This window comes from Pleurodeles waltl, chromosome 2_2, assembly GCF_031143425.1.
Source record: "Pleurodeles waltl isolate 20211129_DDA chromosome 2_2, aPleWal1.hap1.20221129, whole genome shotgun sequence".
NCBI classification, from domain to species: Eukaryota; Metazoa; Chordata; class Amphibia; order Caudata; family Salamandridae; genus Pleurodeles; species Pleurodeles waltl.
The window spans coordinates 607557109-607584361 of record NC_090439.1 but is presented as its reverse complement, the minus strand read 5'-3'; the positions used below and the strand labels follow the sequence as shown (position 1 = coordinate 607584361).

The 27253-nt window shown below is 42.7% G+C and overlaps 1 protein-coding gene across 2 annotated transcripts in view; it reads right to left on the bottom strand.

Annotated features, from left to right (window-relative positions):
- Positions 1-27253, bottom strand: part of SNTG1 (syntrophin gamma 1) — a 3232656-nt gene that overhangs the window by 501901 nt on the left and 2703502 nt on the right. For both annotated transcript variants that reach the window (XM_069218895.1, XM_069218893.1), the window contains one exon: positions 20675-20746. In XM_069218895.1, coding sequence (XP_069074996.1) covers positions 20675-20746 — 72 coding nt within the window. The remainder of the gene's footprint in view (positions 1-20674; positions 20747-27253) is intronic.

Genomic DNA, 27253 nt, shown 5'->3' with positions numbered 1-27253 from the left:
CTATAATAAGAACCTAACCCACATATAGAGTAAACATGATCAGTGGCTTGCCTTTTAGTTTACTAATAGCATTGCAATTAGAAAGCATATGTATCATTTGCCCATCACCAAGTAAGGTGTTCTGATTTGGTTTTCATCCTATTAAAATATGTATATATCACACAGATTTAAAAAATGTGGGCTTTCACAACTAGTGAAATATATTTTGAAATGTTTGTAAAGTTGATTTACTTGTTTAAATGTTATTTGTTAGGAAAAACCTGAAACGCTACAGCCTTTCATTTCACAGTTTTTTTACAGCAGGTCAGATCATTCACCTAAGAAAATCCTCCGCAGTCAGAAGGAAAAGTAATTGAAGAAGACAAACTGACTTGTAACCTATAAATGTATATTCACTGAAAATAACCAAAGGTTAAAGTAACATTATAGTTTAGTGAATTTCTCAGAGACAACATTAAAGTTTTGAACTAAAAATAACACAGATATTTACCAGTTTTAGTTAGAAGCGCTAACTATAACTTTCACCATCCCACTATGCAGTGCCTACGATCTCACAAAACATCACTCAAGACCTGTTCTATGACTTCACTGATGACATCTCAAATGACGTAATTGATGACATCACTGATGACGTCATCCAATGAGTGTGCTAGTTAGTTTTATAGTTTACATAGTGTTGGGTAAATACAATATTACGTGGCTATCTAATTTTCTACAGCTTTGGTCCAGCTAATTGGTGTAACTGTTTACAAAATGGGTGTGTTCCTTATGAATAATGCCTGTGTACAGACAGGTATTTCACATGTTGTAAATGTTTACATTCAAGAGTAAATCTCTGTGCAAGTGACAGTTGACTTGTATTGATTATGCTCCGCACAACTTTTTGGTTCTGGAAAAAGTTTTTTAACAGATGAAAGATTCTATGTAGTAGATACTAACTTTTTCAATCAGCTTTGAGTTATTAAAGAGAATCGTGTCAGCATGATAATTCATAGTTAACATGTGTGCACTAATTACTAACCATGTAAGCATGCTTGTTTTGCTTCAGAAGGACTTGTCTGTAACGTTTTCACCACAGTATAAAGACTGCAGGTAGGATGATCTTTGGCAATTTCATATCTGTTGCATATAATGTACATTACTCTTATTGGATTATTTTCAATACTCTGTGGTCTATTTTTCTCATGAGAGTTTCACTGTTTGCAAACCATGTGGTATGGAGAGACCACAATTCATAGAGTAAACACTGTTTAAAGAACAAAATTCTATACTGAAATCAACTTTATTTCTTCATGTAGGGTCAGTGCATGTCAAGGAATTGATACTGATAAAAGCTGTCCACAGAATAGCATATTTTTTAAAATGCCATTCACTATTTTGGCTTTCTCTGAACAGTCATATACAGATTGAACACTGTACTCTGTGAGGGTTTCCCATATATCTGTGGTTGACTGTAATTGTTAACTATAGTAAGCGTAAAAGCATAGCAATTTATACACCAACATATGAGAAAACAAAGCTTTGATGATGTCAGTAGTGATGTCGTCAGTGATGTCATCAATTATGTCATTTGATATGTCATCAGTGATGCCATAAATTATGTCATAAAAAATATCATGATTAATGTCATATTTGACGTCCTAAGCAGTTCATGATGGGGGAACAAGTTATAGTTAGCACGGCTAACTTTAACTGGTAAATTTCAGTGTGTATTTTAGTTCAAAACGTTAACCTTGTCACTGAGAAAGTCTAAAGTTACTTTAACAGTGCTTTTTTCAGTCAATTGCTAAGGTTTTTTTAAATTTTTTTATTAAACAGATACTTTTATTACACCTAACTGTAATGTTACTATAACCTTTGGGTTTTCAGTGGATTTCTGTTTAAAAAAAAAAATATATATATATATATATATATATATATATATAAATACTTAAAACATAACCACCAAAACGAGTTTATGCTGAGAATATTCAACTTCTTAGTTGTTGTAACTAACATATTCAATAATATTCGCAGTATACTTTCATGGTCTTTGTACATATCTTTACATAAACATATTTATCTTTCAAAAAGACACTGACCAGGTTTTCTTATAAAGTAAACTGTTGTCACTATGTATGTCAATTTTCAAGGTATCTGATCGCTCTCATCGGAGGCTCATGAGATCGTAAAGTTATACATTCAATTTTATCTGTTGTACTGAGTATTTCTTTCATCTTGTCAGTTACATAATGCTCATCTTTAATAATAAAGTCAGTACAGTAAATATGTTGTATTAGTTGTTTTGTTTGCAAACTTACTGCTCTTGCAAGTCAATCACAAGAGCCAGTCACTCAATCCCTGTGTGGAATATGAGGGGTCTGCACTTTCTGTCTGGCTCTCGCAATCTGCTTGCAAGATCGTACATTTGGAAATCGGTACATAATAATGTATGTTTGTCGTTTTGAAGAAAGTAAGATATGAGAAGTTTTGTTTAAAGTAAAAAACAGTTGATTTATTTTTGCATTTGAGATACTAAGAAAGTTCTTGCGAGATGCCCAGGAGAGATAAGACATTCCAAAAAAGGATTGTAATTGGTTCATATGGATGTCTTTTTTTATCAAAGAAATATTCCTTCCTTGTTGCTTCATTTGCCTATTGGGTTTTTCTATTGTTAAAAATTGGGTTTCTGGTTGGCTAGGGTATGCACCTAAGCCAGGCAGAACCCACCCACTCTAGTCAGGGCAAGGGAGTTACATGTCCAAGATACCCCCTGCTCACCCCCTTGGTAGCTTGGCACGAGCAGTCAGGCCTAACCCGGGGGCAATGTGTAAAGCGTTTGCACAACACACACAACACATGTGACGCAAGATGTACACCACAAAGTAAACACAACACTGTGCTATGTAAAAATAAACTGTATTGCACAAAACATAATTAGACCAAACATTACACGTTAGTAATACCCTGCTACCTTAGCAGTTGTCAGAACGTTACACAAGGTACTATACTCTGCAAGAATAAGCAGTTGTTACAATGGAACTCTAAGTACTCAAGATTCTGCAACATAAGCAGTAGTCAGGAATCACGGTGAATAAATGCAGTCATAGAAAATATCATAAAAGGCCTATATCAGGAACATTTATTAAATTATATGGCAAGTCATGAGAAAGTAAACTTACATCAGCCTAGTATGCCCATAACCGGAACATGTAGCCAATATATAGTATTAAAAATGTAGCCGTGGAGCATACCACCCTCCCACTGTCCCCAAAAGTACGTTATTTTTGTGGAATAAGACACTCCTAGTGCCTGGAAGGTTGTGGTAGGGGCCCTCGGTGCTCCTCTGTGCTCAACAGGGCCACACATGGTTCCTAGGAGAGAGGGGCAGTCAGCACCCACTCTGATGTCCCTCCTGGGACCCGCGATCTATGTGGAGCCCCCCTCTGGGCCTCCGCAGGCCCTACCTTCAAGGGAGGGGGGCAAGGCAGCCCAACAAAAGCAATGGGGGCAAAAGGAAGGGGCCTCCGGTGAGGCCTCCCTTCCCCGTTCTTTAAAAAGAATGCCCGGCTAACAAAAGTAGTGCCCCTGTCCTATGGCAATGACCTGGGGTGGGGGGGATGTTCCCCTTGCCTCCCCTGAGTCCTGCTCCTCAGGGTGGCCCTGGGATCTTCTCCCTCTTGGGGCCGCTGCCGTACACTTGCCCACATCCGATGTGGTGCGCGAGTATTTTCTGACATTACCGGGCCGCAGCGGTGATCAGGTCCACAGTAAAGGTCGATTGGTGCCCCGGAGGCACTCTATGGAGCGAGCCATGCCCCAGGGGTACCGATAGGAGCACACTTGCTCCGGTTACCTTTTCTTTGTGCCCCAGAGGCACTGGTGAGCGTCTGCATTTTAGAAAGCATAGAGGGGCACAGCCAGCGCTCTCCAGGCACTAAAGGTGAACACCAGAAGAACTCCTCTCGCTTTGAGAAAGAAAAGGGGTTGGACGACAGCACCCTGCTCCTGGAGACAAGCGAGGGGGGGAAGTACAGGGCTGGCAGGCCCAACAACAGGCCAGCACAAGGGGTGCAGGTGATGACAGTTCCTCCTAGTGACCAGGCTGGTCACAGGTTAGCACAGCAGCAGTAGTCCAAGGTGGTCCTGGTGAGTCCTTTCAACAGCATCCTGTGTCCAGTTCCAAGTAAGTTTTCTCGATTCCCAAGACTGTCTAAATTGTGGGGAACATTCCCCTGCACTTATACTAAGTTTGCAGTGTCTCTTACAATGAGGAGGAGAGGGGATTCCAACCAGTTACAATTGGTTCTGGGAGTGCCCTTTCTCTCTTGCAACACAGGCTCCAAACATCAGTGGAGGGTAAACAACCCTGTTGTGCTAGGCCAGGGCACAGCCTTTACAAATGCAGGTGTGCCCCTCATCTCCCTTCTCTCAGCCCAGGAAGACTACACAATATGTAGATGCACCTCTGTGACACCTCCACCCTCCCTGTGTACAGGCTATCTAAAAAGTATGCGCAAAACCCCAACTGTCAGTCTGCTCAGATGTGGATAGGAGTCGAGCAGCAAAACACCGGAGTCATATGCACAGAGAAATGCTCACTTTCTAGAAGTGGCATTTCTGTAATAGTAATAAAAAATAAACCTACACCAGTAAGCAGCATTTTTTACTACTATTACAACCATACCAAACATGCCTACGCCACCCCTCATAAATCAGGCAATACCCCTTACACATAATGCAAGGCATTCCCAATGCAATCCTCTGAGAAGGCAGCACTCACAGCAGTGAGACACCAAGTTAGACTGTTTGTCACTACCAGGAAAGGCCACGCAACATGGAACATGTCCTGCCTTCTATATACATGGCACCCTACCCATAGGGCTAGCTAGGGCGTACCTTAGGGGTGATTTACCTGTATTAAAAGGGGAGTTCCGGGCTTGGCAAGTAAATTTAGATGCCAGGTCCCTGTGGCAGAAAACTGCGCACACAGGCCCTGCACTAGCAGGCCTGAGACAGGTTTGAAAGGCTACTTCAGTGGGTGGCGCATACAGCTCTGCAGGTCCACTAGTAGCATTTAACTTACAGGCCCTGGGTATAGGGATACCACTTTACAAGGGACTTGTAGGTAAATTAAATATTCCAATTAGGGATAAGCCAATCATACCAATTTTATAAGGGAGAGCACATGCACTTTAGCACTGGTTAGCAGTGATAAAGTGCTCAGTGTCATAACGTCAGCCAACAAAGGTCAGAAAAATAAGGAAGCAAAAGGCAAAAAGTCTGAGGAATGACCCTGTAAAAGGGCCAGGTCCAACATCTATGATTAAACCTTTTTGGTTACCTTGCTGACTTTGCTGATTTTTTATGGTCAGAATGTCATCATCTGATTCAGATGAGAAATCTACTCCCATTTTTGCAAGTCAGCTACCTCTGCCACCCAGGGAGTTCTTTGTCTGGCAATTTGTTCAGAGGACGTCTGGTGGAAAGAAAATATCTATCAAACATGCAATTTGTAACACATGCAAACAAGAGTTAGCACGGGCAGCAATAACAACAATATTCCATGAGTACCACCGGGATGTGGTGACATTTGAGAGATATGTGCCCTAAACTCCTTGCTCGGGCTGAGTGGGACCGTGCTCCAGACCTTTATAATTTTTTCAGGGGTTCCACATCATTTCAACCTTCTGAAAGTGTGCCTGAACAGGTACACACCGCACAAGCAGATAACAACCCCGGAATATCTGAACAAAGCCCTTTTTTACTGTTTATGCAAGGAGATTATTTTGTCTTCTGAGCCAAGCAGGGGTGCATGGGATTGGCTTCTCCAGGATCATAAATTCCCACCTAGACAGTAGTTGTTTTTTTAATACATGTCTCCACATGTTTCTCCTCTTTGTTTTGAAGGAGTTGTTGTTTTTTATTACTCCCAGTTTCTTGTTTTTGCTCCAGCTCATAAAAAAACCCCATTAAAAATATAAAAAAATACAAAAAACTGTTGTTCAGAGAGATACTTAAAAAAGCTCTTTCAGTGTTTCCCTATAATTTCATTATATACATTGTTTATACTATGTGCCCCCTTTTCTCCATTCTTGATGATTCTCGCAACACAAGAGCCATGATGCTCCCATACATAGCATGGGTGAGTCTTGCGAGTCTCTCTATGCCCACAGTCCTCCAAATTTGGGGGGGCAATACTTACTAGAAAAAGCACTAATCTCTCTATACAACCTTATATCTACAAATACATCCCACAGCACAGTTTGAGTTCTTGAAGATGGAGCTACCACTTTAAGTCAACATTGCAAGACTGTAATAATATTAAAATATTTAAAAACAATTAAGAAAAAATAAGTGGTAACTGTTAGAAATGAGGTTTTTGGTTGACAGTCAGGTTGCCCTCTGTCCAAGCAAGAACCCTCACTCTAGTCAGGGTAAGTCACACACAATCCAAATTATCCTGTGCCCACCCTCTGGTAGCTTGGCATGAGCAGTCAGGCTCAACTTAGAAGGCAATGTGTAAAGTATTTGTGCAATAAATCATACAATAACACCATATAGTACCACAAAATACACCACACAGTGTTAAGAAAAATATAGAATATTTATCTGGATATTTGTAGATCAACACAATAAAAGATGCAATAAGAATTTGTAGGTGTTAGAAATGGGGTTTCCGGTTGGCTAGGGTATGCACCTCAGCCAGGCAGAACTTACCCACTCTAGTCAGGGCAAGGGAGTTACACGTCCAAGATAACCCCTGCTCACCCCCTTGGTAGCTTGGCACGAGCAGTCAGGCTTAACCTGGAGGCAATGTGTACAACATTTGCACAACACACACACACATGTGACGCAGTATCCCCACCACAAAGGAAACACAACACCAGATTATATGAAAATATACTGTATTGTACACAACGCAATTATCAGACCAAACATCACATATCAGTACTATCCTGCTACCTTAGCAGTTGTGAGAATGTTACACATTAGTTACTCTGCAAACTAGCAGTAGTCAAACATAACACACAGGTTACTCAGTATTCTGCAACATAAGCAGTAGTCAGGACACACGTTATCACATTAGAACACTTGTCATGAGAATATCATAAAACGCCAATAGTAGGAACATTAGAAAACATATGGCAAGTTAGGGAAACATATTAGCAAGTCATGCACATAAAAGGAACATTTGCACATATATGTAAAAGCATCAAAAACAGGTAGGCAACATATAAATTAGAAGAAGTCTCTAGTAAGAACTTTAGATTACATATGTGGACCACTTTTTAGGGAGTACCTGTCTGGGTGGTAAAGGCACCTCCAGTGCCTGAGGAACGGAACAGGTGAAAAATGGGGCCCCCGGTGCTCCTCCTCTATTTTTCAGACCCGAGGAGGGCTGCACGCCCCTCCTCTCCTTTGTGCGCAGGCCCCTCCGGGGACCCATGAATACTAGGGCCACCCCCGGGCCTCAACCGACCCTCATGAGGGGGGGCCAATGTCCTGGCAATAAGGGGGAGAAGGGGAGTGTCAACCCCCTCCAACTTTGTTGGGGGCCCTTCCAGTGGCCCGTGATCGCAGAAAGATGCCCAAAAACAGGAGCTTCCCACTCCAAGTGCAGCGACCGGGGAAGGGGGGTGCTCCCCGTGCCTTCCCCGAGTCCTGCTTCAATGACGAGAGGCACTCGGACCCCTCCGGGGGTCCGAGGAAATACTCACCCGCACCCGATGCGGTGCCCGAGTACACGGAGCTGCTCCTGGGCTGCCGGGAGGCTCTGCGAAGAGCTGGCGGCAGCTGGTGCCCCGGGGGCGCTCCCAGGAGTGGGAGGTGCCTCGGGGGTGCCGAGAGGAACACACTTGCTCCGGTGCCTTTGTTTGTGCGCCCTGGGGGCACTGGGAGAAGCGCGATCCCCGCGCTTCATGTAATTTACAAAACCCGGCTGCGGTGGTGATCCGGGGGCTCCAAATAAAGCACTTTTCACAGCAGTAAGGCAAGATCTGCAGCCTGGGCTGCGGCGGTGATAGTAATAAAAAATACACCCACACAAGTAAGCAGTATTTATCATCACCATCACAACCATACCAAACACGCCTACGCTACCCCTCATAAATCAGACAATACCCCTTACACATAAGGCAGGGCATTTCTAATGCAATGCTATGAGAAGGCAGCACTCACAGCAGTGAGACACCAAGTTAGGCTGTTTGTCACTACTAGGACAGGCCATGCAATATGGCACATGTCCTGCCTTTCTATATACATGGCACCCTGCCCATAGGGCTAGCTAGGGCATACCTTAGGGGTGACTTACATGTAGTAAAGGGGAGTTCTGGGCCTGGCAAGTAAGTTTAGATGCCAGGTCCCTGTGGCAGAAAACTGCGCACACAGGCCCTGCGCTAGCAGGCCTGAGACAGGTTTGAAAGTCTACTTCAGTGGGTGGCGCAAGCAGCAGGTATTTAATTTACAGGCCCTGGGTATAGAGATACCACTGTACAAGGGAATTATAGGTAAATTAAATATGCCAATTGGGTATAAGCCAATCATACCACTTTAGATGGGAGAGCACCTGCACTTTAGCACTGGTCAGCAGTTATAAAGTGCTCAGAGTCCTAGAACCAACAGCGAGAGGTCAGAAAAACCAGGAGGAAGGAGGCAAAAAGACTGGGGATGACCCTGTGTAAGGCAAAAAGTCCAACAGTAGGAACATCACTGAAAAGTGATATAAAGTGTCTTAAGTATTTAAAAAGCAAACAAAGTCTCTTTCAAGCACAAAGTACCTGCTTTGGAGTGGAAAATCTCTGCAGAGGGCCGCAGAGGAGGAGATGCGTGGAAAAATGGTGTGTGCGTCGGTTTCGCCCCTTCACACAGGGACTTGCATTGGTATTTTTCACGCGGGGAGATGTGCGTCGTTCTGCGGGAAGAAAAATGTTGTGTGCGTCGGTTTCGCCCCTTCACACAGGGACTTGCGTTGTTATTTTTCACTCTGGGAAGACGTGCGTCATTTTCTGGCACGCGGGCCGACTCCTTCTATGGTTTGCGGGATTATCAGATGTCCCAGGGTCTGTGCCTGGATTCCTCGGCTTGTTATCCGGCTGCGCATCATTCCCGGAGGCTGTGCGTGGAATTTTCGTTCTCACGGCAGGCGTTGCGTCGATTTCCTCTCTGGAAGCTGGGCGGTGTTGTCCATGCGAGCCCGTGCGTCGAAGTTACGGTCGCCCCATAGGCGTCGCGTCAGGCAGCGTCCGGCGATTTTCTCACAGCGGAGAAAGCTGTGTGTTTAATTTTTCGGCGCACGAGGAGTCTAAATGAAAAAGAGAAGTCTTTTTGGTCCTGAGACTTCAGGGAACAGGAGGCAAGCTCTATCCAAGCCCTTGGAGAGCACTTTGGCAGCCAGACAAGAGTTCGCAAGGCAGCAGGCCAACAGCAAGGCAGCAGTCCGCATACAGGTGAGTCCTTTGAGCAGCCAGGCAATTCTTCTTGGCAGGATGCAGGTTCTGGATCAGGTTTCTTCTCCAGCAATTGTCTGTGGTGGTAGGGCAGAGGCCCTGTTTTATACCCAAATGTGCCTTTAAAGTGGGGGAGACTTCAAAGAGTGGCTTAGAAGTGCACCAGGTCCCCTTTCAGTTCAATCCTGTCTGCCAGGGTCCCAGTAGGGTTTGTGGCAGTCCTTTGTGTCAGAGCAGGCCCTCCACCCTCCCAGCCCAGGAAGACCCATTTAAAATGCAGATGTATGCAAGTGAGGCTGAGTACCCTGTGTTTGGGGTGTGTCTGAGTGAATGCACAAGGAGCTGTCAACTAAACCTAGCCAGACGTGGATTGTAAGGCACAGAAAGATTTAAGTGCAGAGAAATACTCACTTTCTAAAAGTGGCTTTTCTAAAATAGTGATATTAAATCCAACTTCACCAGTCAGCAGGATTTTGTATTACCATTCTGGCCATACTAAATATGACCTTCTTACTCCCTTCAGATCAGCAGCTGCCACTTCAACAATGTGTGAGGGCAGCCCCAATGTTAGCCTTTGAAGGGAGCAGGCCTCACGGTAGTGTAAAAACGAATTTAGGGGTTTTACACTACCAGGACATGTAACTACACAGGTACATGTCCTGCCTTTTGCCCACACAGCACCCTGCACTAGGGGTTACCTAGGGCACACATTAGGGGTGACTTATGTGTAGAAAAAGGGGAGCTTGAGGCTTGGCAAGTACTTTTAAATGCCAAGTCGAAGTGGCAGTGAAACTGCACGCACAGGCCTTGCCTTGCAATGGAAGGCCTGGGACAAGGTAAATGGGCTACTTGAGTGGGTGGCACAACCAGTGCTGCAGGTCCACTAGTAGCATTTAATCTATAGGCCTTAGGCACATACAGTGCACATTACTAGGGACTTATAAGTATATTAAATAGTCCAATTGGGTATGATCCAAAGTTACCATATTTAAAGGGAGAGAGCATGTGCACGTTAGCACTAGTTAGCTGTGGTAAAGTGCGCAGAGTCTAAGAGCCAGCAAAAACAGATTCCAAAAAGTGGAGGGAGGGAGGCAAAAAGTTAGGGGTGACCACCCTAAAGCACGTCAGGTCTAACTGTAACTATAACATTTTACTGCATAAACAACTTAACAACATTACAAACAACAGGAACTACAGCAGCAACTGTAAAACCAACAATAAAATAAACTTAACTTCTGTAACATTTTTTCCCCACTCTGGCACCAACACTACCTCTTCTTTTGCTTCATTTGCCTACTCAGATTTTTTATACATCTCTTCTTTTCCTTTGTTTCAGCCACCTTAGCCTGCCAGACACTATCTGCTTTATTAGTCTTTTTCCCCCAGGTTACATGAGAAAAGAGTCATTCAAATAAGATAACATTTGCAAAAAGGAGTTCAGCAGGAAAATTAGAAACACATTTTTTTCTACATTTCCTCCTCTTTGTTTCAAAGGAAACATTGTTTCTTTATTCCCAGTTCTCTGTTTTATTCTGTCCCTTTAAAAATGACAAAAGTGTTTAAAAAGTTAAAACGCACAAAAACTACAGCTGTTTAGAATGTTACTTGAAAAGGATATTTTATGAGCTACCCTAGGCTTTTGTTATGTACATTGTGTACTGTGTACCACTTTTTCTTTTTTAAACAACAAGTGTGTCACCCCATGACAGGAATCGACACCTGATCAAGCATGGAACAACACTCCTTTTCTAAATAAAGCTCTTTTTGCTCTTTAATTAAGCAGGGCATCTTGTCATCAAAAAGAAGTGGAGCTACACAGCACACGCTTCTTCAATCATACAAATTAAACTTTATATTGAGCATCATGTGTTCCTTATAATTTCATCTCATTTTCATCTTATGGCACTCAGTGATATAATACATTATATTCACACGGTCCCTTTTTATCTCATACTCATGTATTGCAGTCCCAATTTCATAATTAGTGTTCAGGTGAGTTTTATAAATTCAATACACATCGCAATGCAGTAGTTTCATTTTCGATCACCTGAGCGACAAATGTGCCTCTTATGTTCAAGTCCACTTGGGCAGAATGGTTTTGACAACACGCAAGTGATGATGGCAGGTCCTGACAGTTGTCACAGGTTCTGCACTTACAGAAACCAATACCACCCTTTAGCCAATTACATTTAGTTGGCTCCGGTAAGTTGCTCTTTATCAATTCATCTCTTATCTATCTCACTTGCTTAAGCATGCAGTCTGACCAGCCTCTGAGGATGTGTTGATCCTATGACAGGGTCATTCCTTACTAGGTGCCTGTGCTTATTAGGCATCTTCCTAATGGTATTATGCTTACTACTGTACTGAATGATGAGCTTGAATTGGTGTGTGCTGTGTTGTGTAGACCTAAGATGTATTTATATATATATATATATATATATATATATATATATATATATGTGTGGGTGGGTGTTTGTGGGTGTGTGTGTATTCATATGTTCAAGGTGTGTGGTAGGGGAGTTATGAATAATAAATGTATACGTATGCTTTCCTATATGAACTTATGTAAGAGATTGATTTACTGATTGAGGGGGAGGGAGAATCGTGTCTGAAGCAGATGCCCCTATTCTTCTCAGGGTGAAGTCACAAGCAATCCCTAAATTAACATGTGCACACCCCTTGTGTAGCTTGGCATAGAGCAGCAAGGCTTAACTCAAATGCAATCTGTAATGTATTTGTGCAACCCTCAAAACAGTAAAATAGTGAAAACACAACACAAAATGATTTCACACAAGTTTGGAAAAATAGAGTGATATCTAATAAATATAAAAAAGACCAACATGTCAAAAATCCAGTCAGTAGAACTGGAGATATGCAGGTTTAAAGATTTCTGTAAAAGCGCCAATTGCAAATATCTTAAAACTGGACAGGGACAAAGTAACAAGTTCAGGCTGATCATTATGGAGTGCTGTTAGACTCAGTGAGTATAGAACCTTGAATCCCGATTTGCAGAGTTTTGTGAGGGTTTGTATTGAGGATGCCTTTTGCAGCACACATTGAAAGAGGAATATACCTATAAGTATCCCTTCCTGCACAAAAACAATCCTGTCTTTAATGCAGGCCAACTTGCACCATGTTGCAAGCAGGCCTGTGTTGGCGCTCGGCTGCCTCAAGTGCACCAGCACAGGGAAAGAGCTGAACAGTACAGTATCTTAGTAGACATGGTGCTGTTCAACTCTCTCCTGTTAACATACAGTGCAGCATCTTTGCTGGCCGACTTGCGTTGCATGAATATTTAATAAATATGCCCTTATGAGTAGCTCACACTTAGGCATGAAATTGATTTCAACTGGATAGAAGGAAGCAGTAAGCTCCCTCTATCAAAGCTCTGCCACCCTCCTTTCAGCTGCCAAGTACACAAAGTGACAGGGATACCAGTAATGAGATGATGGGATCACCATCTTTGCCACCACCTATGGAACACCCTACCCTTAGCTAGTATGAATGTACTTGCTCCCTGTCATGAGCAAGTAAGGCTGGTAATGTTCCCCTGTGGCCCCTAATCTGAGACTTAGTTAATGTCTGTGCTTCCCTTTATTACAAAAACATATTAGTATGGAAGACAGCTAAGTAGTGAAGCTATACCTTTCATAGAAATATAAGCTCTACTGTCAACCTACTGAAGGAGTTCACTTGCCACCAAATGAATTTGGAGAACTGGGGCTGTTTATGGAAAGTGCCCTGGGGTAAACAGGGCATGAACACGTGCTTTCTGCAACCCAGAGCACTTTGATATTAAAGAAGAGTGCACAGATGTAATTCAGATTGCGTCATCACACATCTAGCACCAGCGCAATACCAAGTGGGTGGGTTATATTCCCTACAAACAAGGGAACTATTTGCCTCTGTAACCACATGTTAACTGTAGTAAGATGAACCAACCGGGTTTGCACGAGGCACACCCATTTAAAGGTGTGCCGCAGTATAGACCAGGGTAGTGTGCCCTATTCACAATTCAGACCTGGTTACCAATAATTGCATTCAAACATAAGCACACTGACGAGCCTAATTCACAAATCTTTTTCTGTGAGTAGTCTTGTCATTCTGCAGATAATGTGTGATTTATTCATGCATTTCGGAAAAAGTGACTCCTGAGTTTTCCAAGAGAGACTAAATAAAATTGCCACTGTAGGGGATGGGGTTTCACTTCCCTTGTGGTTTGATCTTAATCACAACTGGATAACTTAAAGTGAGAATAATTTGTCAGTTTGATAACTGGGCATTATAAAAGTAACTTGAAACTGGGAAAATATTTAAAAAAGTGTTTAGAAAAAGTAGTGGAGTATAATGTAGGTTTAGCAATACTTTGCACCACCAAAAAGTAATGAAAAGAATGCAAAATGTTGGTAACATATTTACTTTCCAGCTCAAATCTTTTTTGTGTTGGAAAGTAGCCCTTAAGGTAATGCAAATATTGGTTTGCACAGCTTTGCAGTACTTTGCATTATGGGAGCATCCCATGAGTAGTAGATGAGTATTCCCACACTGCCAACCATGCATTTTGATGCAAAGCCTTAACTACTAAAATCATTAGACACGGCCTTGCACTAACAAATAACACATCTTCGAGGCAGGGATTTCTCTTAGCTTTCCACACACTGCACAGCACACTTCAATGTTTGGAAAGCCTAAAAGTTTATCTAGCCATCATACTCTTCCAGAACAAAACCTATGTAAGACATCACACACATATCTTTACACTATGGTATAAATGTTTGGGTGTGGCACTTGGCAGTTTATTCATGTGACATAGAAGAGAGCAGCACCTCTGAGCCTTTTAGAATGGAGGTCTTTCTTTTTAGTCCCTTTATGCCAATTTTTAACGCTGCCATATATGTTATAGAGTTATGTGGACTTTGTGACTCTTGTGTGGTTCAAATCAAAGCCACTCCATTTCTGTTTACCATCCTTTAATTCTTCTCTTCCAGTTGTCACTTTGGTCCTGATTTATGAAAAGTTAGCGCTGCCTTTTAAGTCATTTTGTGATGCAAAAGCAGTGCAAATTTAAAAAATCTAACTATATTTTGTACATTTGCGCCGCTTTTGTGTAAAAAAATGACGCAAAGGTGACACTAACTTTTCATAAATCAGGACCTTTGTATGTTAATTTGTGACTATTATATGTCAGAAATGTTTCATGCTAGTTGAAGGTAAATACTGACACAACAATTTTAAGTAAAAAAAGGCTTCAGGTAGAGAAATACAAACATATCAATGACGGGCACCATCCTCACCAGAGATAAAAATCAGAAGAAGGGCTTTCATGCTGTGCAGACTGGGCAAATAAGAGTAACTAGTAATCATTGCCACCATTTTCAGAACTACAAAGAAAAATTAGAAAGCTCTACAAAACATATCAAAATAAAAATGTACATATCTAGATTTTACTTATACACCCACTGCCGTCTGACTGAGAAATCACGACTGATGCATGAACGTTGGAAACTTGCATAATTCATATCAGTTATCAGGAATGCCAATAGAATGATAATATAATCCTTCATCTGGAAAGGTCAGGCATACAGACCTAAAAAAAAGCTGGGTTTAAATTGTGTCAGTTCCAATACCTAACATTGGTCAATTATTGCATAGTCAATCAAAAACGTTAGCGTAATTTATATACGTCACAGTTGTACTCTTTAGCCTTTAATTTCAGTACATCGCAATATTAATGCGAGATAATTTCTCACTTGTAGCATTACCGATCCCTTCCCTCTTGTCCTTTGAGATATGAGCTTCTCTTAAACTTAATTTGATTTGCCCTTTTGCTGTTTTTGTTCTACCTGTATTTCCAAATCTGGATATTTCCATAACTGACATCTATGCAATTGAGACCTCTGCACTCCTCTCCCCTATCTCAATCATTTTCGTTGTCTTCAAATCTCATTTTTCTTCCGTGATGAAATGCAATTTACAGTTCCGCATATATTTCACCTTTTCAAGTGAAAGTGCTTTTCATCATCATATTATGCAATCCAGTTAATATTTTATGCAGGCCCATTTTTTGTTTTCGTGTCGGTTTGAGAATATATTATTCATGCTGTTTTAGTTGACATCTTCGGTAAGGGGCAATTATCTTTGAGAAAAAAATAGAATTATTTCGATTCTTCATTTATCGACTCAAGGGGATTGTACACTCAACTCTATTTATAACAGACGTTCCAAATGACAGTTTTAAAGCGGGCCTGTGGGAATATGTCTTCCATTATAGGAGAGACGCTGTTCTCAGTCAGAGTTCCTATTGGAATATCTCAGTTACATCAGCAGGAGCTACAATCTGCCCTATTAATAACAACTAAAAGTAAAAAGGATGCAACCTGCTTTGTGTTCAGAATAGTTTTCCCTATTTAGGTGTATGGGAAAGGAATGACAAGAATGTATTCAACTGAGACGTCTAACCTGGTGCAAAGTGTCCAATTGTTGTTACTGTACCAAGTTGGCAAACAATAGAAATATACACAGAGGCTCTTAGAGCGACAAAGTACCTCCTGGAGTCTCCTGCAGTGCAAAAGGTTATAAAATGAAGATGCCTATTTTACTATACTTGTCAGACGTCAGTTTGTTGCGTCAGTTATGTAGGAGTCTGAATAGCAAGGCCTGCATTGGGGTAAATGTGACATAAACCTAAAGATATGGTTCAATTAAAACATGCCATAACTTAATGGTGTGCGTCAAAAATGAGAACACCACTGGGGGAACTTCATATAGCTAATGGACAAACGTCAATGCAACATCTAAATGCAAGTATACCACTGAGAGTTTCACAGAAGCAAAAAATGACTATATGGCCCTTATTGTGAAAGCTTTTATCTCAAGAAACATATTTTTTAAATCATCTGGGAAATCATAGAATCTTAATCCAACAAAAATGTTCAAGCCTGATATTCAATACTGATCACTCTAAAACACGACCTATTTAAAAAAATAAGATCACATTTGTTCAGTGCTACCAGCCCTTTTAAATTGTCTCCTATATACATTAAGTCATACAACAAAGTGAAGGTTAAGCCTTAAAAGCATCAGAAAGTATAAAAGCATCCAAAATGCCATTTGATCTCTGCCACATAAAGGTAATCTAAAATCGCATGTCCACAATGCCCCGAATAAAGCATAGCCAACAGCTTTAAAATATTCAATAATATCACAACTATTAAATGCCACAATTCACACGGGGGAGCCAATTAAAGAAGCACATAAATTTTCCAATGTACTATTATTATTGAAGCTAAAATAACACATTAGGGCACACTGCACACTACCATCAACAGAAGACACTAGCACATAACTATGAATATCCACTCATTGCAGCCCAAGTATGCAATTAGTATGCAATTAACTGGTTTCTTTGCAACACCTAAAGCCCCTTTACTGTAAGTAACCTTTCCTTCCTTATGGCCACAGTAACATGATGTGGCATATGGCTGAGGCCACTTCTTACCAGGGTGTTATGGTCATGTGTTGTGTCTGTCCATTAGCACTGTGTTAGAAATGGGGTCTTTGGTTGGCAGTCAGGTTACGCCCTGTTCAAGCAAGGACCCTCACTCTAGTCAGGGTAAAAGAGAATCACCCTCAGCTAGCCCCTGCTTACCCCCTTGGTAGATTGGCACAAGCAGTAGGCTTAACTTCAGAGTTCTAGGTGTAAAGTATGTGTACCAACACACACAGTAACATAATGAAATCACCACAAAATGACACAACACAGGTTTAGAAAAATAGGAAAAATGTATCTAAACAAAACAAGACCAAAATGACAAATATCCACAATACACAAGTCAACTTATCAATTGAAAAGCAAAAATGGTCTTCATGTAGTTTTAAACACACACTAACACTGTTAGCATGAAAATGTATCTTGGGTGGGTCAAAAAATACCCCTGAACAGGCGAGTGTGTGTCAAAAAGGGCTTACGATGTGTCAATTTCACTCACGAGCAAGACCTTGCATTGTTTCTCCTTTCATTGGGTCGGGCGTCGTTTCTTCTCTCTGCAGGAGAGCGATGCGTCGATCCGGTCAGCACTCTCGGGTCCAGGCAGGCCTGGGGTTGCTTTCACACGCCCAGCAGTACTTGAGTCAGAAATCCATCTGCACGATGATCCAAAAACCACGTATCATGGGTTGCGATCTCCCAGGCTCCGTCAGCGATGCCGCGCATCGTTTCTCCAGCTCCGTGCGTCGATTCTTCAGTCGCGTTGCAGGCGAGTGTTGATTTTCAGCCACAAAAATCGATTTTTCAGCTGCAGATCAGAGTTGCGTCGATCTTTTCCCTGCACGGCGTTCTGTGCATGGATTTTTCACTCTTGGCCTGCCAGCTTCTCCTTTCAAGGTCCCAGGAACTGGATGGGCACCACTTGGCAGAGTAGGAGTCTCTCCAGAGACTCCAGATGCTGACAGAGAGAAGTCTTTTCTGTCCCTGAGACTTCAAACAACAGGAGGCAAGCTCTAAATCAAGCCCTTGGAGATCTTCACAAGAAGGAAGGCAACACAATGTCCAGTCTTTGTCCTCTTAGCACAGGCAGAAGCAGCAACTTCAGGATAGCTCCACAAAGCACAGTCACAGGCAGGGCAGCTCTTCTTCCTCAGCTCTTCTCCAGGCAGAGGATCCTCTTGGTTTTCAGAAGTGTTCTAAAGTCTGTGGTTTTGGGTGCCCTTCTTATACCCAATTTCGCCTTTGAAGTAGTCTCACTTGAATGTGAAATCCTGCCTTGCCCAGGCCAGGCCCCAGACACTCACCAGTGGGTTGGAGACTGCATTGTGTGAGGGCAGGCACAGCCCTTTCAGGTGTAAGTGACCACTCCTCCTCTCCCTCCTAGCATAGATGGCTCATCAGAAAATACAGACTACACCCCATCTCCCTTTGAGTCACTGTCTAGTGTTAGGTGCAACCAGCCCACCTGTCAAACTGACCCAGACAGGGAATCCACAAACAGGCAGAGTCACAGAAATGGTGTAAGCAAGCAAATGCTCACTTTCTAAAAGTGGCATTTTCAAACACCCAGGGGGTGAGCCGGGGTCGGCGGGAGCACCGCCAACAGGCTGGCGGTGCTCCGCAGGGCATTCTGACCGTGGCGGTATGGCCGCGGTCAGAACAGGAAAACCGGCGGTGTCCCGCTGGTTTTCCGCTGCCCTGCTGAATCCTCCATGGCGGCGCAGATTCAGACACCCCATACCGCCATCCTGTTCCTGGCGGTTCGCCCACCAGGAACAGGATGGCGGTATGGGGTGTCGTGGGGCCCCCGTAAGAGGGCCCCACCCTGAATTTCAGTGTCTGCTTAGCAGACACTGAAATTCGCGACGGGTGCTACTGCACCCGTCGCACATCCTCCACTCCACCGGCTCCATTCGGAGCCGGCATCCTCATGGAGGGGTGTTTCCCACTGGGCTGGCGGGCGGCCTTTTGGCGGTCGCCCGCCAGCCCAGTGGGAAACCCAGAATACCCGCGGCGGTCTTTTGACCGCGCAGCGGTATTCTGGCGGTTCCCTCCAGGCGGGCGGCTCCTGCCGCCCGCCGGGGTCAGAATGACCCCCCAATCTTCATATCAACTTTACTAAAAAATATATTTTTAAATTGTGAGCTCAGAGACCCCAATCGCCACATGTCCATCCGCTCCCAAAGGGAATCTACACTCTAATCATATTTTAAGGTAGCACCCAAGTTAACCTATGAGAGGGACAGGCCTTGCAACAGTGAAAAACGAATTTAGCAATATTTCTCTGTCAGGACATATAAAACACATTACTATATGTCCTACCTTAACCATACACTGCACCCTGCCCTTGGAGCTACCCTGGGCCTACCTTAGGGGTGTCTTATATGTAAGAAAAGGGAAGGTTTACACCTGGCAAGGGTGTACACTTGCCAAGTCGAATTTACAGTTAAAACTGCACATACAGACACTGCAGTGGCAGGTCTGAGACATGATTACAGAGCTACTTATGTGGGTGGCACAACCAGTGCTGCAGGCCCACTAGTAGCATTTGATTTACAGGCTCTGGGCACCTCTAGTGCACTGTACAAGGGACTTACTAATAAAGAAAATATGCCAATAATGGATAAACCAATCAACCGTACAATTTACACAGAGAGTATATGCACTTTAGCACTGGTTAGCAGTGGTAAAGTGCTCAGAGTTCAAAAGCTAACAGCGACAGGTTAGAAAAATAGGAGGCAGTAGGCAAAAAGATTGGGGATGACCCTGCATAACCTCAAAAGTCTAACACACAGCCTTTAAACTTGTTATCTAGAAAGGTCTGCTGGAGTAGCAGCTTGTGCCTTACTTGTGTTTGTAGTTTGGATGTGACTGTGGGAACCTCACAGGCACACATGCACTGGCACAATGATCATTTTGAAATTGTTATGCCACCTGGAATTCTTTCTTCTCATCTCCCTCAGAAATTCATATATCTTACTAAGGAAGATAAAGGACTTAATTAAGCAGGACATTTGGAATAATAGCCACCAGTTCCCTGACAACAAGCAGGGTGCTTAGACATTGTGAAGAACGTGGACATTTGCCCATCTTCAAGTCAAGTCAATTAACATTTGTGATTGACCAACTCTAGATGTATCTAGGCACGATATGCAACATCAGGGGACAGAGACCCAAATTGACTAGGGCTTGGAATTAGAAAAGATAGCACGTGAGTCTAGTTTTGAATTATAGTTGACCAACCACCTTTCAAAGTTCTTGTTGAATGTCATTTCATAGTTTGCAACAGCATCTTCTGGAAAATTATCCCAACAAATGGTCTGCAAACAGCCACATCTACATGGATCATTCAGATCAGACAAGAGTGGATAAGGAGAGCAGAGCGTGCTCAGTTTTTGGTTAGTTTCATGAATATATGACACTCTCATTACCTCAAATTCATGTATACTAAAACCAATCCCAACTATAAAGAAGAGACCCGATCACAAATAAACACTGTTAATGAAAATGACCCCAAACATGCAGAACTATGAAAACACTTTCTGTCACCACACACAATCTGTTGAATATATTAGGTGAAGAATAAAATAAAGACTTGGGGAACGTACTCCTATCCTTTATGCCAAAGGTCTAGGCACCCTTCTGAAGATCAAAAACTAGAGACAAGCAAGTCAAAATGCACGTGAAATAAACAGGCGCTGATTGAAATCCACTGCTACATGTTACTGTGTGACAATTCTATATGAGATAAACACCATACCTTGAATAGTTTGCACATAATTTCATACACTGTGAATGTTTTCTCTGCTCGTGTCCAGTCCCACGTTGTTACCTGTAAAGACAAACAAATAAAAAACAAACCATTACTTGGTGTTTCAACTGCATATGACTGATCTTTCACCACAATTTAAACTGCTGTAGACATATTTGCAATATCATATGTACTTTATTAAAATAGAATATAGCTATTGGGACTTTCTCTTCAGAATATTAGATTGAATAAAGGTACTTTTATTTAAAACAAATGTATTTTTTTAATGTTATTTCATGACAACCGTGTGGTGTTTAGAACATTAAAACAGTTGAAAAGAGGACAGTTACACGGTAAGTAGTTTCCAATGTGATGACAAAGTATTTCCACAACAATGTTCCACAATGTACATTAAACCACCACCATCATATCTAAGCCTACAGTGTATTATATATGTTTTATTTGACCACCTCACCCTTACACTGTGCAGGGTTCTGCTCGGTCCATGAACCCTGCAGTCTCATCTATGAATCTCAAAATATAGCAGTCCATTCAGCGGGCCCAAATCCTGCAAATTCTGTGGGGGCAGCTCTTACTCTTCTAGGTGACCTTCTCAGCCGACATGTAGAGGTCCAGGATTTTAAACTGAAGTAAGCGCAATCGAGACTTGATAGCCACTTCCCTGGGGTGCATCAATGAAGCCTCCCAATCATTATCTTCCATTTCCCTCAGATCTCACTCCTAGCGCTCCGAAAGTGCAATCAGATTATCAGGCATGTTGTTATTCAGTGTTTTATGTGTGAGGGAGCTTGCTCCCTTTGTTTCTCTTCTTGAAGCAATCTCCCCTCAAAGGAAGCGAACTCTGGTATCACGGTGCCTATCAGCCCTTCTGCCAGCCATGCATGTCTCAACTGTGCATATTTGAGAAATCGGGAGGGTGTAGGTTGTATTCTCTTAGTAAAGGTAACTTTTAAGCAAGTCGTTTAGTGAGTCCCTAAATAGGTTAAAGCTTCAAAGTTAATTTCCATGCCTAAATCCATACTAGAACTCGAAGGTTTTAGTGGAATGCTTAATGTAATGTATTTAGATAAAATTGAGCAAACATAAGATTTCGAATTTGCTTTACAGCATTTCCTTCTGCCATTGTAGCAAATTACAAAGTCTGCCAAGGCAGTAGAGGAATATTCCCTAGTCACTGTAGCAAGAGAGTGTTGGTAAATATGACTGTATTCAAGATAGGAGAAGCCGCTTTGGGAGAAGCAAAAACTGCTGGTGGAAAATCCATCCATGCCCATGTTATAGAGGGGGAATTCCTGCTACAAATGTGGACATTGATAAAGTGCCCCTAACATGGGTTACATTGTAAGTGCCCAGATAGATAAATCAGTTGAATCGGGCATTAACAATAGCTTATCTATGGAATGTGGCAGCATTTAAGCTGTCTACCATGTTCAAAAGTAGGGGGGTGCTTTATCCTGCTGAATAGTTTTACTCACACCCATGAAACAGGCCCGGTGATGAGCTCCATGTCCTTACTAGCTTATTTATTTGTTCTGTGATAACAAATGGGGTTGCACCGGCACACAATGTACCTGCTGAGGTGGCACCTCTGACCACTCACCCTTGGTGACAGCCCTGGGACAACCCAAGCCTAATACTGGGGAAGGAAAGGAAACTAGACCCCAGGGAACTGACTAACTTGGAGACACAACAATTCATACAAGAAGCAACAGACAATAGCCTTAGAGACAATATGGGATCGGTTTCCTCAGAGGTACCAATATGAGACGCATATACAACTGTGGTGAGAGGTCAATTTACATCACACACCTGCAGGAAATGGAAGGAGCAGGAACGGGACTGCAGGTAACTGAAGGAGAGAATAATGGTGTGGCAAGCACAACTTGTGGACACAACAAACGTAGATCTGCCTGCACAGATAGAAAGAACCATGGAGGAATACAGGAACCTAATGTTGCAAGAGGCAAAAGCATTATATAGGGCTAAATAATATAAAATATTTGAGTTGGGAAATAAGACCAAGAATCTTCTGGCCTAGTCTGATCAGCAAGAGGACGACAATGGATGGGTTGTGACATTCTTTGCAGATTTTTAAATTTGGTCTAAACATCACACATAGATATTTCAAAAGTGAGAGAACTGGCCTCTTTTATTAGAGACCTGCCTGTCCCAATGTTAGGGGGTGAGCTGAGGAAACTCTTAGAGGAAGACACACAGAAAGAGGAAATAGTGGAAGCTTTGCCACAAATCGAGAGCGAGGAGACACCAATCCCAAACAGCCTTTAACCACATTTTTTTAATGTGTTAGGAGTAAGGCCACCCCATGCTACAAGAAGCCAAAGTCAGAGTTGAGTTACTTAGGGATCTTTGGTAGGCAACCATGACCCTCATCCATAAACCTGGGAAATCACCAGAACGGTGCACTTTATACAGGGGGATCTCCCTTCTTAACAAAAAGACAAAAGTGCAAGGGAAGGTGCTGGCTAATTGCATCATGCAGGTCATTCACTTATTCGTGGCTGCTAACTACCTGGGCTTCATGCTCTACAGATGGAAAAGTCACATCCTCAGGAGACTTTTATGGTGTTTGACCCAGAGGAAGAGGGTGGCAGAACGAGCCATGCTGCTGGTGCTAGATGATAAAAAATAATTTGATTCACTAGAGTGGCCCTATTTGATGGCACTGTTAGAGTGGATGGGTTTGGTCCCCTCATTTGGGACCTGGGTGCAATTGTTATATGCGTGACCCATATTGTCAAAAGAATTTGAACTGGGGAGGGGCACCTGCTAGGGCTGTCTTTTTTCCCTCCTGGTGTTCGTTATGACCATAGAGCCGGTGGAGAATTGGATCTGCCAGAGTGCCCTGATCCAGGAACCGGGATAGGGCCACGACTGGAAGGACATCATCTCACTATCTCCAGGTGATATCCTGTTATATCTAGCAGATCCATAGGGGTCCATTGTAAACTTCCTGGAGATCCTAACGACTTTTTGGGGATACTTTGGGACCCATATAAACTGGGGGAAGTCCTTAGCTTACTTTTTGACAAGGTAGCGCTGCAGGGAGGGATGACAGTGCTCGATCCCATGCAATGACAAAGATTTATTTTATCTAGGAATATTTGTTACAGCTAACTAGAATTTGGTTTACAAGCAGAATCTGGGTAGGCTGCTCGAGGGTTAACAGCTAGATGTAGGCCACTGGCTCTGACTGCCACTTTCAATGTCAGGCCAGGCAGCACTATATAAAATGATGTACATGCCTACATTTCTTTATGCCCTGCAGAACTCTTTGTTTGAGGTCCCGTACAGTTTCTTTAAGCTAGCGGAGGCTGAAACCAGGCTGCTGCTCTGGGATGGATGGGAGCCCCAGATATCACTGCCAACATCAACTAGGAAGCCCGCAGAGAAGTGTCTAATACTGCCAGATCAATGTCTATGAAACTGGGCATCCCAACTAAACATGGTTAAAGGCTGTCATTTGCTGAGCAGAAGGAGTCTCTCTGATAGAGAATATGGGTGATGGACCCAATCGGCTATGTAAGACATCTCTGTGGGAGGGGGGAACTGAATTGCAATGGCCTCCCAACCCGGATAGTGGTAGTGGTCAAACTCTGGAGGCTGGCAGTTAAGAAGCTGGATTGGCAGGATAAATTGACATTGGAGACCCCACTGTGGAATGCGACTGTCCTTTCAGCATTGTGAGAATTGGAAGGATATATGACATTGGACCTGCTGGGTATTTGTAAATTAGGAGATGTCTGGAATGCAACTGGATGAGACCTTTTCCCTCTCCTCCAGCAAGTTTGAACTGACTGAAAGACAACGTCTATGACATATAAGTTGGGAATATTCTGTGGGGCTGCATCCAACCCACGCAGACCACCACAGAAGAGAACCCCCTAGAATTGAGGGCACCAGGATCCCTGTTACATAGAAGTGCAAAATCCCTGATCTACTCCACACTATTGAGCAATAGTCTACCCCTAGCTGGAAGCATTGAGGTAGAAGTGGGAAGGAGACATGGGAAGACTGGAGGAGGACAACTAGGCACAGCGTGTAGATACCCAGGGATGGTGGCCATTGGAGCAGGCTTTCGCCTGATTCAATTGAAACTCCTACATAGGGAATATTATTTTTAGGACCTAGCTCTATGCAGTCGGATGAACCACGGATGATACGTTTCTGGGAGTACAGCAACGGTCTCCTAGGCCCCGAACAACACCTTGGTGCTCATTCACCAGGTGGTGGCATTAGGGATCTGGAAATAATAAACATTTGATAGTTACTCCCTCCTTTTCTGTAATGTGGCACTGGTGGTAGCCTGGCATGCAATTATACAACTGTGGGGAAGGAAGGATCTCCTGATTGTGGATACATGAGAGACTAACATGAATGAGTGCATGTAGGCAGAAGAGCAGATATACAAGGCAAGAGGATGCTCAAAACAATTGCAAAAAAACAGGTCCAATGGAAGAGAGTTGAGGCCAAAGAATGGCAGGTGAGTGGAGGAAGCATAATGCTGGGACTAAGGTGGGAATGAGGGCTTACTGCATTCAAAGACAAAAGGGATAAGGGCATGCCACTGGTGTGAGGAAACTGTGCCTGTAAAATGAGTATAAGATTTGAGTACATACTTTACGGATACTGATGTGGTTTTATTCCAAATTTGCTGTCCGATTGGGGAGTCGCTAATCTTTCTTGTTTGCTGTGAGTTTCAAAACTGACTTAAACAGAGTTTAAAAATAAACAGGGTCTTATGGCATTTAATTGAGCATATGAAAATGATATCCAAAGCTCCACGTAGATGAAACATTGGAAATATAAATAATTGAAAGACAGGCAAATCTCCACACAGTCCTCCTAAAAAGAGTCCTCTGATAGCTATAAATCGTTTTCTCTCTTACAGCTCTTTAGTGACTTCTGGCAACAAGTGACACAAGTTAAACACGTGATAATTTATAGTTGGTTATGCACCTTCGCTAACCCCCTAGCAGTTATGTAACTTGCACCTTCTCAGCAGAGCATATGTGATACATCATTCAAACTAGGGATCCCTCACACAAGCTCACTGCCCTTGCTTAATTTCTAAATAAAAAAGGTGCCCAAAGTTCTCCTTTGAAACAAGCAGCTACTGCAATTAAATGTGCTTGCACAGAATACTGAGGCTGGGTGATCCTAAAGCAAACTCGAGCCTCTTTAATCCATTTACAGCTACTCCCTGCTACATCAGCTCACTCTTGCAGCTTTCTGCTTTCTCCCTTTGTGACGCTTTTTCGCTTTTCTCTTCTGCCGTCTTTCCCAAATGTGTCTTCTGATCACCGTAAATGCGTGATACAGAAAAATAAGTGCCAGCTCTCGAAAATAAGTGCCCGTGCCCCCCAACCAGAAATCATCGGCTAAAATTAAGCGCTACTTCCAGCCAGAGAATGTATCATCTTCAAATTAGGCTGTCAAGTATTTAAATGTAATCAAACAACTTCGTACCTTGCTCAAAGATGTACAAGTAAAATGGTGCTTCAGGTTTATATTCGGAGATTCATTTACTATTCGAGCTATTTTTGTGCAGCACTTTCAAAAGTCCACAAATTTCACTTGTTGGATTTCATTGTACTCTTTTACGGCATTACTGTCAAGCTTATATTTTATATCAGATAATAACACTGACGTTGCGTAGGGTGGGGATAGATTCTACACACACTCAGATAGGGGACAATACCAATTCAGAATGCTAATTGACTTTTGATGAGAATGATGCTGGAAAAAGTCTTGGATGTCAAGAGGGTGTTAACATAAGTGGTGGTGGAGAGAGTTTTTTTCATTTGGCTTGAATCCCAAAGCACATTTATTGATAACTCTAATTGATAACTGGAAGGCAGTCTTTTGAAATAATGGTCGTGGCTCCAGACAGGTACATGTGTTGCTGCTTATGTCTGAAATATTTCAGACAAACTATGAACTCCAGCAATGGAAAAAGTGTGATTTCTTCAGTGTTTCTAGTGTTCTGGTAGTCACGACTGTAGAATGGAAGGTGCATGCAACAAAGGGCAATAATGTTTCATGAGAAGAAAAAGACTGGTGGATTTAGTGGCATATTTAAGATCCCCTAGCGCCATCTACCAACACATTAGTGTAATTCTTTTTAAGCTGTTTTGTTAAATGGCCAAAATTCCGGCGCCATATTTACAAACTGACGCAATGCATACATGGAGCCACTTTGTAAGCCCTTGCGATACATTCTGCCTGTGCCAGGCACAATGTATGCAGGGGAGGCATTCCCCTGTTAGGGGAGGCCCAAAAAATGGCACCAGGAAATCTAGCAGATTTCTTTGCATCATTTCTTTCGGCACTTTTAATGTCTGATCACAGCAGGCAATAAAAAGGGGCACACCATTGTTTGCAATGGGCTCCTATGTCCTCTGCAGGAGTAGTGCCAACATTTTGGGGCTACTCCTGAAGAGTACATCAATAGCGTCATGAAAAATGACGCTATTACCCCCTACCCTGCGCCACAGTGTGCAGTATTATTGTGAGGCTTTTTCGTTTTTTCTCTTCCTCTGTCTTTCC